Genomic DNA, 14,141 nt, shown 5'->3' on the forward strand with positions numbered 1-14,141 from the left:
TATTACAATTTTTTTGTTAATGATTACTCTTTTCCTATGAAATTTACCACAAATATACAGTTCCCGATTATACACATAGTATCAGTATTAAAAGTACCCTGCAAAATCATTATCAAATTATGTTCTTACAAGAAAACAGTTATAGGTATGCGACAATCATTTTGGACATAAGTGTACATACGATAAATCTTTTCTTATTTATTTTTGAACAAACCATATAAAACGTTTGCTATCCGCCTATTATGACTCTTTCAACCACACTAAGCTTTTTTTATACAAATTAATCTAATATTTTAAGATTTTATCCTAACTTAAACATTACGAAGAACGTGGTTCTGCCTGTGTAAGAAACTATAAGGTAAAGAAACAAACACAAATAATTGTGTCAAAAAGTTCAAGGGACGTGAGAACAGTAATTCCTCAGAGCATTCAAGATATCTTTTTATTTTTTATTTAATGACTTACTCATGCATTCAAGATATCTTTTTATTTTTTATTTTAATGACTTAGTCATTTAGTATTTCGTTACACATGCTTAACAACTTTCATAAAGTATATTTTTTATATCCTCTCACCAAGCCATTTCAAGTTGATACCCAGCAAAATTATTTCATTGCCATTTGAAAAATGAAACGAAATCTTTGAGTTTTACGTCCCACGATTATGCCGGTCAGGCTAAAGGAGACGGTGATGATGAGCAATGAATGAAATGGTGGAATGAAGAAAGTGGGAGAACCCCGAGAAAACCCACGCACACGGTGTTTGCCAACCACAAAGTTCACTTGGCGGGGGCTGGGATCGAACCCGGTACCCCAAGCACCAGAGGTGAACGCTCTACCACTGAGCCACCGCGGCCCCTCATTGCCATTTGATTTTAGCGTCTTAACAATATGGCATTTAGTAGACCATTTTGTTATATCAAATTTTACGTGACGTCACATAGCAGGTTAAACGATAAGGTTATGGATGGCGAAATATTGACAAGTTTTATAAGAGAAAAAGATATATGCGATTACCAGCTCGTTATTTCTAATATGTTATACTCGCTCCGCTTGCTTTGCACTTTACATACAGTGGTTACACACCAGCTTTTATTTCGGGAATTATAGATGGACATTAAACTGGAAGATTCCATTTTAAATTTCACTTCGGGAATTAAATGTCTTTTGTAATTGATTTTCCTCTATTGTTTTTTGAATACGTAAAAGTTATCAGTAGGCTATTCATCCCTGTCATCACTCCGAGTCCGGGAGGCAGGCAGACTCATGATTACTGATGATTTCAGATTTTCTCGGGGGAAGGAGGATTTCGAAATACTTTGAGTGAAAAGTGTTGTTCCGAAAATACTGGGAAGCTACATTGAGCACAATAGGATATATGGTTTCGGGGGAAATTTTGTGTTCCGAGGGGGAGGGAATTTCGTTGCTCTAGGGAATTCCCCTCGGACCAGCTCTGAAATCGTCATTGCCCATGACCTATCAGACCAGGACAGACTCAGAGATGAGAAAAGACCCAGAGACGAGCAAACATGGCCATACGTACATATTGAGAGATTGTATTAGACTGCATAAGTAATTCTAACCTTCTCTTTCTTTCTTTCTTTCTTTCTTACTAATCTATAAATGTGTTTTCCTTTTGTTGTATCTCTCTCTCTCTCTCTCTCTCTCTCTCTCTCTCTCTATGTGTGTGTGTGTGTGTGTGTCTGCGCGCGTGTGTCAATGCATTGCACAGAAAGATAAATACAAGGTCTGTTAGAAATAAGTTATTGAGAATCACAGAAAAGAAAAGGCACACGTCATGATGGGTCGTCAAAGCTTAGCCGAGCGATTCTGTAAAACTCGTCCTGTAGAATATCCATATTATTGATGCCGCTCAGCCAAAACAATGTTTTGTTTAATATTTTACTGTAATCTACATTCAAAAGTACTTATTATTTTCTTTTAATGTGGGAAGATGAATAAATATGAAATTCTATTTCTAATATTCAAGACATTTACTTTGATTAAGAAATATCACATTGGGAATTGAAGGTAGTAAGTAAAGTTAGTAAGTTGATTTAGTAAAGAGTTTACAATGGAGGTGATACATATTCTTTGGAAGCTTAATTGATTGTAGAAAACCAGTTGTCGCTACCCATTCCCGTCTTTACTCTATAGTGATCAATGTTAAAAGTGGAATTGGTTGATATCTGCGACTTCCGGATTTAATAGAGAGTTGACAAAGAAGATGGTGCTTGTCCTTAGAACACTAAATCGAATGTATTATTGGGACGCTTAATCAATCGAAGGAAACAACTTCTCGCCATCTATTATATTTTGGTCTATAGTGAACCACATTAAAACCGGAAATGATTGATATCTACCACCTCCGATTTGAACATTAGGGGAAGGTGTTGTACCTGTGAACACTTTTAGAGTTTTCAAAATTTTGGTGATAATATTCATCACTTTTCTCCCATTTTTTGTGATATATTTGAAGTGCCATCTTTTCGGTGTCAGATAGGATGATTAATAAACGTATTACATAATTACAATAGCTTTTATAAGATATAATAAGAACAGGTACATTATTGGTTTTGTTCACAGGTACATTATGGACCTTTGAACAAAGTGATAATTACAAAGCTTCTGCGGCAATAATATAAAAATAAGGCACAAATAACAACAGTTATAAATTGCAATAAAAGGTTTAGCTGGAAAAAGTTCCCAGAATTGAAATATTATTGATTTAATTCAAAATGGAAGAGAAGTTCTAACAAAACTTGTGAGCAGTAAACTTGAGCATATACAACTCTTAACCTTACTCCTTTACACCCAATTCTTGAAATGAGAAAATACCGACTAAAATAGGCTGGATCTACATTGTGGATATCAGTATTCTTGGCTACACTGTGAAGTCCAGTGTAAAATTAACTCAGGAAAACATTGAATGCAAACTGGTAAACCTAACGTTGTTTCTTCACTGTAGAAATTGTAAAAGTGCATTTTGTTCATATTAGTCTCTAACTTAGATCTTAATATTTATTCAAAAGCCATCTAGACCATGTAAAGAAATAAACTGAAAATACCGATTCACTTCAAGTTTACTTAACACTGTGTTTGCTACCTCTGAAATTAACCTAAAAAATCAGTTGCTTATTCTGCCTTGTAGTTGATTCATATTTTGACGGTGGAGGTAACTTCAAAACAATGTCGGATTCCATAACATCAAACACTTCTTCACTACTGTACACAAACTTTTTAGTATATCCAAGACGTTTCAGGAACCTAATTTGAAAATCTGTGACTCCAGCATCTACAATTTCACCAGCAAAATGTTCAGGGTCTCCTTTCTTCTTTAAGAACTGCACTAACACAAAATCACCAATAACACAACTGCTCGTTTGGAATTTCTCTATTTCTTCTAAACTTTTTTCTCTGAATTAAGGAGTCTAACTTCCCTCAAGGTGTCGAAAACTTCATCACTAGTGCTATCATGAAAACTAATGTCCGCAAGATCACCTTGCGAATCACTTTGCAATAGTTCCATTAAAATTTGAGATTTGCACCACAGTCTCTGGGTCCTAGAACTGTGTTTTGTTTTCTTGTATATTTCTGATTTTCTGTTTTCGAGAGCTTCCTTTTCGGGGGTGCTTGTAATAATTATTTTTATTCCTGGTTTCCTTTCTCTTGCTCCTGTCTTCCGTGGTGCTGCTTGTGCGTAAGGTCGTATTTGTTCTGGTGAAATGCTGGATGTGGCAGTTACAATAGCAGCCGAAGGAAGATCTAGTAAAGAACTTACCTGACATGACACTACATTTGTATATGTAAAGAACCTAAGTGACATTTTGTATCTCTTTGTTGCGGATTAATTTTTATCTTCCAATCGTTGGATCTCTCCGCGTAACTTTTCAGGAAGAATTGATGTTGAATTATTTGTCTCAGGTCGAGTGCTAGCAGCTGGTTCTTCTGGAGGAGGTCGATGAGGTACAAGGGAACACAGGAAATCACCATCGGTAAAAATATCAGGGTCCAACGGGAAAATTCCAGTTGATTTAAACCCACTAGTTATACTACTAGTACTGAATGCTCTGTTATACACTTTCCGTATAATCTCTGCAATTCTATAAATGTCAAATGTCTTTCCAGGATTGTTTGGATGCCATGCATCTATCACTTGGTAATAATACTCGTATATCTTAAATGGTCCAAACACAGTTCTGTCTAATGGCTGTAACCTGTTTGAAGTGTGTGGTGGTAGTGCCACCATTATTATCCCAACTTCTCGTGCTCTTTCAATTGCTTGCAAACTAAGATGAGAATCGTGGTTGTCAAGCATAAGCAGAATTCGTTGATCTTTTGTGGCCTTTATATGATTGATAAAATGGTCTAAAAACTGAAAAAAAGAAATTTTCGTTTGTCCAACCATTAGGATTTGCCGTTCCAATAATCCCACTTGGTGCCCGCTTTAACAAAAATATTGAAGTTTATCCTGCGAAAATCAACATAGGTGGTACGTGGTAACCGACAACATTTGCTCCCTCTATCATAGTTACTGTTTTACCACGTTCAGCTGAAGTTTCTCACCCTTTTCCCTTCATACCCTTAGGGGCTACAATACTTCTGGGATCCTGAACTGTTGATAAGCCTGTTTCGTCTACATTATATATTCGTTCTGGTGGGATTGGTTCGTAGCTACGATGAATCTCTCTTAAATTTTCGATGAAGCAGTTTACGTTTTCACGATTAAAGCTTGTGGATCGTGCAAGAATGGGTGTTTCTGGCTTCCGCAACGAAAATTCATTTTTATGTCTTTTCAGAAACAAGCGCATCGAATCCTCATCCGCAATTTCGTTGAGATCACACTGACTTGGGTATATTTTCGTCTTAGCAACGGCAAACCTATAAGCTTTGCAGATTTTTTGCTCAAACCATACTTCATCTTTGCACATGTCTTCAGGTAGGACTAATCCGCAAGTTCTTTCTCTTCACTCTCTGTATCGTATCTAACACTATGTGAAAAAGGTTTCGAAGAGCCGGACTTCAAGTACATTGTCACATGTTTATGTAGAGCACCTAACTTTACTTTGTGGATCCTGCATCCCTCACGAAAAGAGATTGTCTTTTTGGAGATGCAGTTATGACAGCAACAGCTGCAGCCATAGCTTCAGGATCAATGGGCTCTCTTTTTCTGCCAGTCTTACTTCTCGACATTTTACCTGAACACAAACAAGCGAATATTTAGAAACTTTATAACCTAATCTAACCTATATAAAATATATCAATTGTTTAAAATACTTATATTCTGTACATTTGAACAGTATTATTTATCGTTACAAGAAAGTTAATTAATGCTTATAGGTACAAGAGGGTCACTATTACGGAAAAAAGTTCTCCATTAGCTTAAATATTAAACAGAAGTTAAGTCACCAATGATTCTAGCCCAAGATTGGGCAAATAAATATCACAAGTTGCGAAAAGTGAAGAGCTCAAAACTCAAAACGTAACTACCAAAAAAAAAAAAAAAAAAAAAAAAAAAATGTTTTGGGGATGAAAAAATTAAAACAAACACTGTTCGGCACAATACTCAGTAAACAACTGCCAATCGCGTTTGTAGTGCCCTTTCTTCCTTCCTCTATCAAACGAATTTTAATCACTGCCCCTAGATGGCTCTGAATTCGAGATAAGTGCAGGTGTTGAAAGGTAGATTGTTTCAAATTTAGAACGCCTTCCACTATCTCCATTAACGAACTCAAGTCTTAATTTTTTACCTTCTATATCCTCACCAAAATTTATAGTAATCTATCAGGAATATTTTGAGATTGTTTTTGTTCTCCGAAGGGAAAAACATACATAATAAGTATATAAAGGTATTTAGGTTGTATAAATCAAAGGCCTTAAATATCAGCAGATCTAGCATAATTTGCATGTCTTTAGCATCTAGCATCTTGCTTTTTAGCATCCTGCCCAAACCTAGCATAATTTCAGTAAGTTTATCAAAAAGCCGTGAAACGTGGAGATGAGAAAGAAGTTGGTCGTGGGAAGAAAAAGAACGGTAGAAATGTATCCTCTCCCATTGATTCATACAGTCCGTAAACCATACAGGCAGTCTTATTTTCCGAAGTAAGTTAGAAACGGCTTTAGACTTTTTTTTGTGGCTCCACCCAGGGTTTTCTAAAATCCTTTTACTGCGAGGCATGGGCGGTGCTATGGGTGCCATTCTCCCCCCAACTTTTTGACAACTTCACTATCTTTATTTCTGACTTCATGACCATCATTATTCCTGAAATGAATGGTCCGAGACCAACCAAAAATCTGCCCCCCGGCAGACAATTCCCAAATCCGTTTATGCTGCGAGGTAATTTTCTTTCAAAATATGTAAACAAACACTTTGCATTCATTTATACGATATATAAGCCATTGCGTCTGGCAACGACTGCACTAGTTTAGTTGATTTAAAGCTTTGGTGCGTGAAGTATTGAGTTCTATCCACGCATTCTTGCGCTTTGCATATTTTAAGTTACGTTATCGTATCTCAGCTTCGTTTTTTTCTTTTAAAACTTCTGAATTAGTAATTATGAGGATCTAGCATAATTTGACCGAATCCAGCATAATTTCGATCAGGTTTTGGAATAATTTCGAGCTGTAAGTCTGGCAACGCTGCAAAGTTCTCACGCAATTCCAAGTTTTAGTGCCGTTAAAAAAAACATAAAAGAAATAAATATCAAACATTCTAAGCTACAGGATTATTATTATTATTATTATTATTTATTTTTTTTTTTTTGCATGATTTCAATTTTTATCCATACGATCCAAAATACTTTAAACATTAGAATAACTCATATACTCGACTGAATTTTCCAGAAAACCGAAATGAAAAGACGAAGAACAACAGCCATTTAATCATAATACATGATATGGTCTGATTAAGGTAAAGTTAATGCCAGTGGAAGTGTTAAGAAAGTATGTATGGAGAACTACAAATTCCAATCAAATAATCGAACTCAACATCAGTAGCACTGGTGTATTAATGTGAGTTGTTCTTAGATTTCCAAACTATGCAATGCATAAATGTCGAAATTCTTTTAGAACGGCTATGCCCGTCCGTTTCTCTGTCTGTTGACAGGTATCAAAGCAAGAACAGTAAGAGATATCGCGAATCACTTATTAACAATCGATTCATTGTCCCAAGAATAGGTTCCGCGTCTTGAACTAACTCTCTATTCAAACCGGAAGTGGTAAGAAGCAACCATGTCCAGTTTCAACATTGATCGCCACAGAAGAAGAACTGTAATAGAAAGCAACGAACAATTTTCGGGAATCGATACAGTTTCTCAAGAAAACATACCGTAACCGCCCATAAGACTCAAAATGTCCCTGGTTTCAATATTGATCGCTATACTACAAAAACGATTATATATATATAGCAAAAAGCAGTTTTATGGAGTCGTCAGTGAGGTTGAAATTTTCTAGTGCTTCCGGTTTCAATAATGATCTTAATAGAGGAAAAATGTAAGGAGTTATCGAGAAGTGGTGTTCTGAAATCGATTCAGCGTTCCAACTTCTCTATTAGCCCTCTACTCAACCAAGAAGTGATGAAAATTATCCCTGGAAATGACAAGTTAATTTTATAACGAATCATGACAAGGTGAACCTATGAGGTTCATATGTATTTTCATTTACTAAACACACTGATATCTACAGGTATAAATGTTTCTGCTTTATTATAATTGTGCGTACATACTTATCAACAACTCTAATCCCGATTACTATTGTTATAAATAGTGTTTACACCTTCTCTTTGAGTAAACTTTTAATTGTAAATGATAAAAGTTAGCAATAAGTCACATAAAATAATGTATAATGTTTTTGATAGTCTACAGTTTAGAAGAACTTAGTTTATCACTTACAGAGAACATTTCATTTCTATTGACAACGTACGCAAATTCTACTCATCTTGCTGTGCTGTTTGCAGAGGTTTTCGTTAGAAGTATTACATGTTTGATGCTGCATTCTTAACTTTTTCGGATCACACATGTGACACCTTCTACGCTTCGTCACTTCCGCTTGATTGTCACTTATATTTGTTCACTCCTGTGAGTCACAACAGAGTACTATAGCCAATGTTATACCATTATGTAAGCTTATAATGCTATGCCCATTGATCTAAGATTTGGTCAATGCTTCTGCTACTGAAACCAAAAATAGGCGCCTTTGGTTCCTGGTAGTCACATTCCAGTTTCGATGGATATTAGTCCAAATCACGTATGTTGCCACTCCACAAGCATCCAGAAAGCTCATAAAATAAGCAAAATGCCATCTATTTGTATTCCTTTTGCAAGTATAGTTGTGAACCATACGATCGAAGGAATCAATTCTCCCTTGTGTTTCGTTGTAATATACGATAATCTATAGCTTATTATTTATGTCTGGATGAATTTTATTGTCGTGATGCATACTGGATAGAAGTACAACTGTAAGTATTTTCTTAGGAACATAAGACCCAAGTGTGAATTTTTCATTATATCGGAATAAAGACGTGTGACGCTCTCTATGTTACATAAAATGTTGCCAAAAGCCCTTTTAGCGAGAAAAATATACTAAACAGTAAATTAGTGAAAAATAACCTGAATTTTGAATGACCGTCAGGCCGGTAGCCAGCCCAAAATGTAGAGGGGGCAGTAGAAGTTAGGGGGGCCGATCCAACGTATTATATTTCATCACCATATTATAGTTTATTTGCAAGCCTACCGTGAAAACTTTAGAGGGGGCAAGCAAAAGTTTAGGGGGGTCGGGCCCTCTCTAGACTTCCCCTTGGATACGGGCCTGATGACCGTGTATATGTGAAATAAAAATACGTTCACTACAATAATTCCACATGTCAATGCTGCCATCTAGCGACCACTAAATATTGTAATAATGAGGAATTAGAAAGAAAAGTACTGACCTTTTATTTGAGCCTCATAGGCTCACCTTGTAATAATTAGGTATAAAAAACAAAAAAAGCTATTAAAAAGTAATTAAAATATCAATCAAGCTGGTTGATGCATATCACGAATGAATATACAAAAAAACGCTATGAGAATTCATAAAATATTAAATGTCTTCAACTTTTATGAAAGCAGCTACTTAATAAAAAATGGTGGTCATGAGCCTCAAAGGCTCACCTTATCATTTCTAGGGTTAACCGTTTCACATTTAAAGTTGATCGCCACAGAAAAACAACGATAATAATTATTTTCTTTGTTCGGTTCAGAGTCTCAAGAAAACCTACCAAATTTCCACCGTGAATACTGTGCTGAAATGGTGGAAATTTATTAGTATTTCCGGTACAATAATGATTTTCATTGAGCAACATCTTTAAGTGATATGAAAAGTGTTTTTTTTTTTTTTTTTTTTAAATTTTAAAATCGATATAGCTTCCCAAGAATAGGTTCAATCGAAAGTGGTAGAAATCAGCCATTGCTAGTATCAACTTTGATAGCAATACAACAAAAATTGTAATGCCGGTAAATAACGTCAACCGGTTTGTTTTTAGAATCAACTTAGCGTCTCAAGGATAGATATCGTCTCTATCCGTATTAATCTACTAAAATCGAAAGTGGTAAAAATTTATTTGCACTTTCGATGTTAACATTACTCTCCACTCAATAGTAGATATAGAGAAGCTGTTTTAGAATAGATACAGTGCCCAAGAAATAGGTTAAATCTCCTTCGGTTAACCTGTATTCAAACCGGAAGTGGTAGAAACCATCCATTTTCATTTTCAGCTTTTATCGCTATCTAAAGGAAACGGCAGAATATAACGACAAACTTTGTTTGCAATCGTTTCAACATGTTAAGAAAATATTCTCTACTGTATCTCTGAAGGTTTTTACTTAATAGGTTCCATCTCACATAAATCTGTTTCAATACTGAATTCGCGTCGTTTGGAAATCTACCGAAATTTGACAACTATGAAACGAAATTCATTTGTTTAGTTTAATGTCCATATTTGTGATCTGAGGCTAAGGGAGACGATGAGATGATAACAAACAAAATGTTGGATTGGAGAAAGTGGTAGAAAACGGGAGAACCCCCCCCCAAAAAATAACTTGTATGGTGGCATGGTGTTTGTCAAGCATAAAGCCCACTTGATGGAAGCTAAAGTCGAACCAATAACTCCGCGCAAAAGAGATATGCGTTATACCACTGAGCCACCGAGGTTCCCCATTAATTTTAAGACATTACTAGACTTATTGGAAAGAATATTCATTTATACCAAGGATAAAGTTCTGTCATCACAGGTCAACAATCTTCCGATTGACTTTGACGCGACTTTCTGCTCTTCTCTATCCTGAGCCGGACTTTTGATTCCATGTACTTTTTCTTTTCCCACATTTTGCATTATTTGGTCTGTAAATTTCAATCGTGACTTTTTCTACGTGGTTTTCTTTCTGAAATTTACTCCATTGTTAATAGCGTGCCCATACTCTATACATATGCTTTTATCAGTTTTTCTTAAGTTCTGAGTCGATTTTCTAACCGGAAACGTTGCCATAGAACTTAAGAAAAGACCAATGAAAGCATACAGTGTGGCGGTGCACGGAAGTTACGTATGGACTCTAGAATAGTAAAATGGAAAATGAAAGCATCAAATGGGACTAAAATTATAAAGAATACTTAATTATTGTCTGTCACTAAATGTCCGCGCCCCAAAAGTTCTGCTTATTAAACCGTTCCATCCATAAGTCCTGATTTATAGACACTTTCGATAAATAATTCAAAATTTATTGAAATAATAAAATATGTGGAGTACCGGGCCTCCTTGCAATACTAAATACGAAACTGATTGAAAATAAGAAAACTACGATCTTCTGATACATCATCATGAGATACACAACTAGTTTCTGAAGTACAAGAGTATACACTATTGGGTCTGATATATAATTGAGAGCGTACTATGGGGAGATCTGATAAATGCATCTAACTATATCTTACTACATGAGACTGAAAGAAATCGGAAGCTCAATCAAGTTTTTCTTTATTTTCGTTTATTAATTTTTCTTTTCACGTGTTGATCACCGCTATTCCAAGGAATCATTTTAGATATGAAATGAAATGTACCATACTTGTTGATTTGATTTTGAGTTTAGCGTTTCTTTCAGCAGCGGGGCTATATTACACGTGGATCTATACTTTAACGTGGGATCCGAAACACAAAAACTCTTGCCGGAAATCGAGCCCAGGTCTCCCATGCCAAAGGCGCGCACGCTAACAGCTTAGCCACGAGAGAGCTCTTAAAGATATGCTTGTAATTGTTAGTGTAACACACTGTGGCTAGGTGTTCTAGATTGAAACAACGATTTTCAGTACACATTATAAATAACATGCATATCTTATGCAAATTAATTAGATGTTAAGTTTAATATGAAACATGTGTATACTAACAGAACAAGTGTAGCTGTTGGATGTTCCATTTCTCTCTGTCTCTCTCTCTTTCTTTCTTCCTCTCATAAACCCAATATGTTTTGCTCAAAACACTTAAGTGCGCGAAGAACTTGCTGCACCAATACCGTGTGCGTGAGTTTCCTTGAGGTTCTCCCATTTCATCAAAATTTCTCCGTACCACTATTTCGTTCGCCATAATCATTACCATCCCCCTTAGCCTCTTAGCAAGAACGTGAGGCGTTAAACTTAAAATTAAAAAAAAAAAAACACCGAGTTGGTTTCTGTGCTTAATCTTCACTTGAACTGAACAGCATCATCTTCTATCATCCAGAGGGTGATAGAGTTAATAAATGATCTCATACGACATTTTAAATATACATCTCATAAGAACCTATTTTTTTTTTTAAAAAAAAAGAATTATATCTAATACAACGACTTTGTGACTACCAACAGTTCCTGAGAATTCACAAGGGATCGCGAACCATAGGCTTTTGGTTTCCGTGCAGTTTTATATCCTTGATTTGATTGCAGACTTGAAAAAGTTAAGAATCACTGGTAGATGGGATTAAATCAAGGTATCTTCGTCTCAGATGTGTGTACTCTACCACTGAGCTACTGTGCTTACAGAAGAAATATTTTAAAAAAATCATATTACATCTGTAACCATTTCTTTCTTTCCAACCTATCCAAAACTAAACTTAGGTTAAATCAAATAAAAACTTAATAGCTACTTACGTCCTTCTGTCAGAAGTTCTGTGTCCCGTTGAATGGCAATATGTAGCAATTCATTTTCCTTTAGACTTCTGGCCACTCGCAGATTGCCTCCAGGGAGTTGAATTGTCAACGATAAATCCTGGATAAACTTTGAAATGAAACTAGACCAATCTTCGCTTCCAAAAGCCCGGGTAGTTTCAGCTTCAGAATTCGCATCACCGTTATATTCGATCTTTACACCATCTACAATTTCCCAAGATTTTGCCTTCACTAGCTTGTATACATTTGAAAGAGCTTTGACCTTTACGCAGTGAAAATCTAATTCAAACAAACAGTCCACCATTCGTTTCTCGAACACGGCTTGAGGTTGTGCTTGTGTCTCTGGACCTTCGGTATCGGTGTTAGTAGTTGCGAGTACCAGTACCGGTACGGCAACTGCAAGAACTAATAACGTTCTTGTTGAACCCATAGTATCTCCAGCACTATTCAGGTAACGAAATGACGTCGAAATTTCAAGAAGTATTCTTTTTATACGAAGAGAAAGTGTTGGTAGTTTCGTTTGTTTGTTTTTCAGCTGCTAATCAGTATATAGTTGAAAGTAGAAATAAATTTTGCAAGTAAATGTAGGTTTTGTTAATATTTCTCATTGAGGTATTTGTTTACGATAAATTGTATGGCACTTTCTATGCTATAATCCAACCTATAAAAAGCATGATTTGAATAAATTGATATGAATACATTTTTATTAATGCACACTTTCCTTGTAATAAACGTATCATCAGTTGAGTTTAATTTCTCTTCTAATCGAATATTTTTTTCATTATCATACTTAACTATGTACTCGCTCTTAGGAATGATACAGACACCGAGATTAGTATTGGTCCTTTCTCGTCGGGGCTAATAATAGGCTAGGGAGGTTTGGCCCTTCTAAAAAAAGCAGAAAGGAGACAGTAAGAGCAGAAATTTCGGAGTATCGTAGGACAATATCATGAAAAGAGAAAGAGTATTAAATTAAGACAGAGAATTGGTTAAAACTATCAATCAAGACTACACGTTAAAATGTGTAACAAATGTAGATATATTGATGTAATGTGCATTAATACATTATTTCTAAAATATGTTTCTACTAAGCCATGATGAAGTGCTATAAATATTCTATAGCACTCCCTTTCTTTACCTCTGTAGTCTTAGATACAATCCGGATATTTGTAGTGAAATTACGTATCTATGTTAGAGGTCCTATAATTCTTTTAAATATAATAATACAATCCTTATTTCATACGCTAAATGGCATAAGACCTATACGGCACAAAAACCTAAAAATTATTTAGCGGCACAAGACCTAAATGGCACAACACCTAACCGGCACAAGACTTAAACAGCATAGGACCTAAACGGCACAGGACCTAAAATTTAGGTCTAGTGCTTATATTTTTAGGTCTTGTGCCCTTTAGGTCTTATGAATGCTACCCTATTAAACCTCATAATCACACTCTTATGCTAGTAGCTAGGAGAGCTTGAGAATTGTAGCTTGTTTTTTTTTTTTTTTTTTTTTTTTTTTTGTTAGTTTCTCTAAATTTTCACTACAAATTTAAAACACTATATCCAAAAAAAGAAAATATTCAGTCTCTGTTTCCTAGCAGCCCTTTTTCCCACCACTTTTCAGTTGGATGTAAATTTGGTCCATTTCCCTCGATCCACCCTTGAGTCCATGTTTCATATAGCTTTAGTCCTCGACAAGAACCTTAAATTTCGAAACAGTTAAGCAGTATATTTGAATGTCTATTTAATAATGTCGCCAATACTCTTAGAACTAAACTAAAAATGTAAAGCTTATTAAGAAAAAAGCAAGAAGAAAAAAGAAAAAAAAACTTGAGGTGACTTATTTGCTATATTGAGTCAATTCTGAAGTACGAAAATTTTCTTGTCACATATTATGTATAAATAAATAGAAGTGTAGCGTAAGTTTTGACATATTTTATGGAGGTTAAAAAATTAAAAGAAAAGCAGAAATTTCTA

General features: G+C 35.3%; 1 protein-coding gene across 1 annotated transcript in view; it reads right to left on the reverse strand.

Moving 5' to 3' along the window:
• The window catches only part of LOC145668079 (uncharacterized), a 36,248-nt gene extending 23,648 nt beyond the window's left edge, over nucleotides 1-12,600 (reverse strand). Inside the window, exon 1 of the mRNA XM_081735592.1 lies at nucleotides 12,144-12,600. Coding sequence (XP_081591718.1) covers nucleotides 12,144-12,591 — 448 coding nt within the window. The 5' untranslated portion in view covers nucleotides 12,592-12,600. The remainder of the gene's footprint in view (nucleotides 1-12,143) is intronic.
• Between the last annotated feature and the right edge of the window lie 1,541 nt (nucleotides 12,601-14,141).

This window comes from Thermobia domestica, chromosome 1 (genome assembly GCF_964235325.1).
Source record: "Thermobia domestica chromosome 1, izTheDome1.hap1.1, whole genome shotgun sequence".
In the NCBI taxonomy this organism is placed as follows: domain Eukaryota; kingdom Metazoa; phylum Arthropoda; class Insecta; order Zygentoma; family Lepismatidae; genus Thermobia; species Thermobia domestica.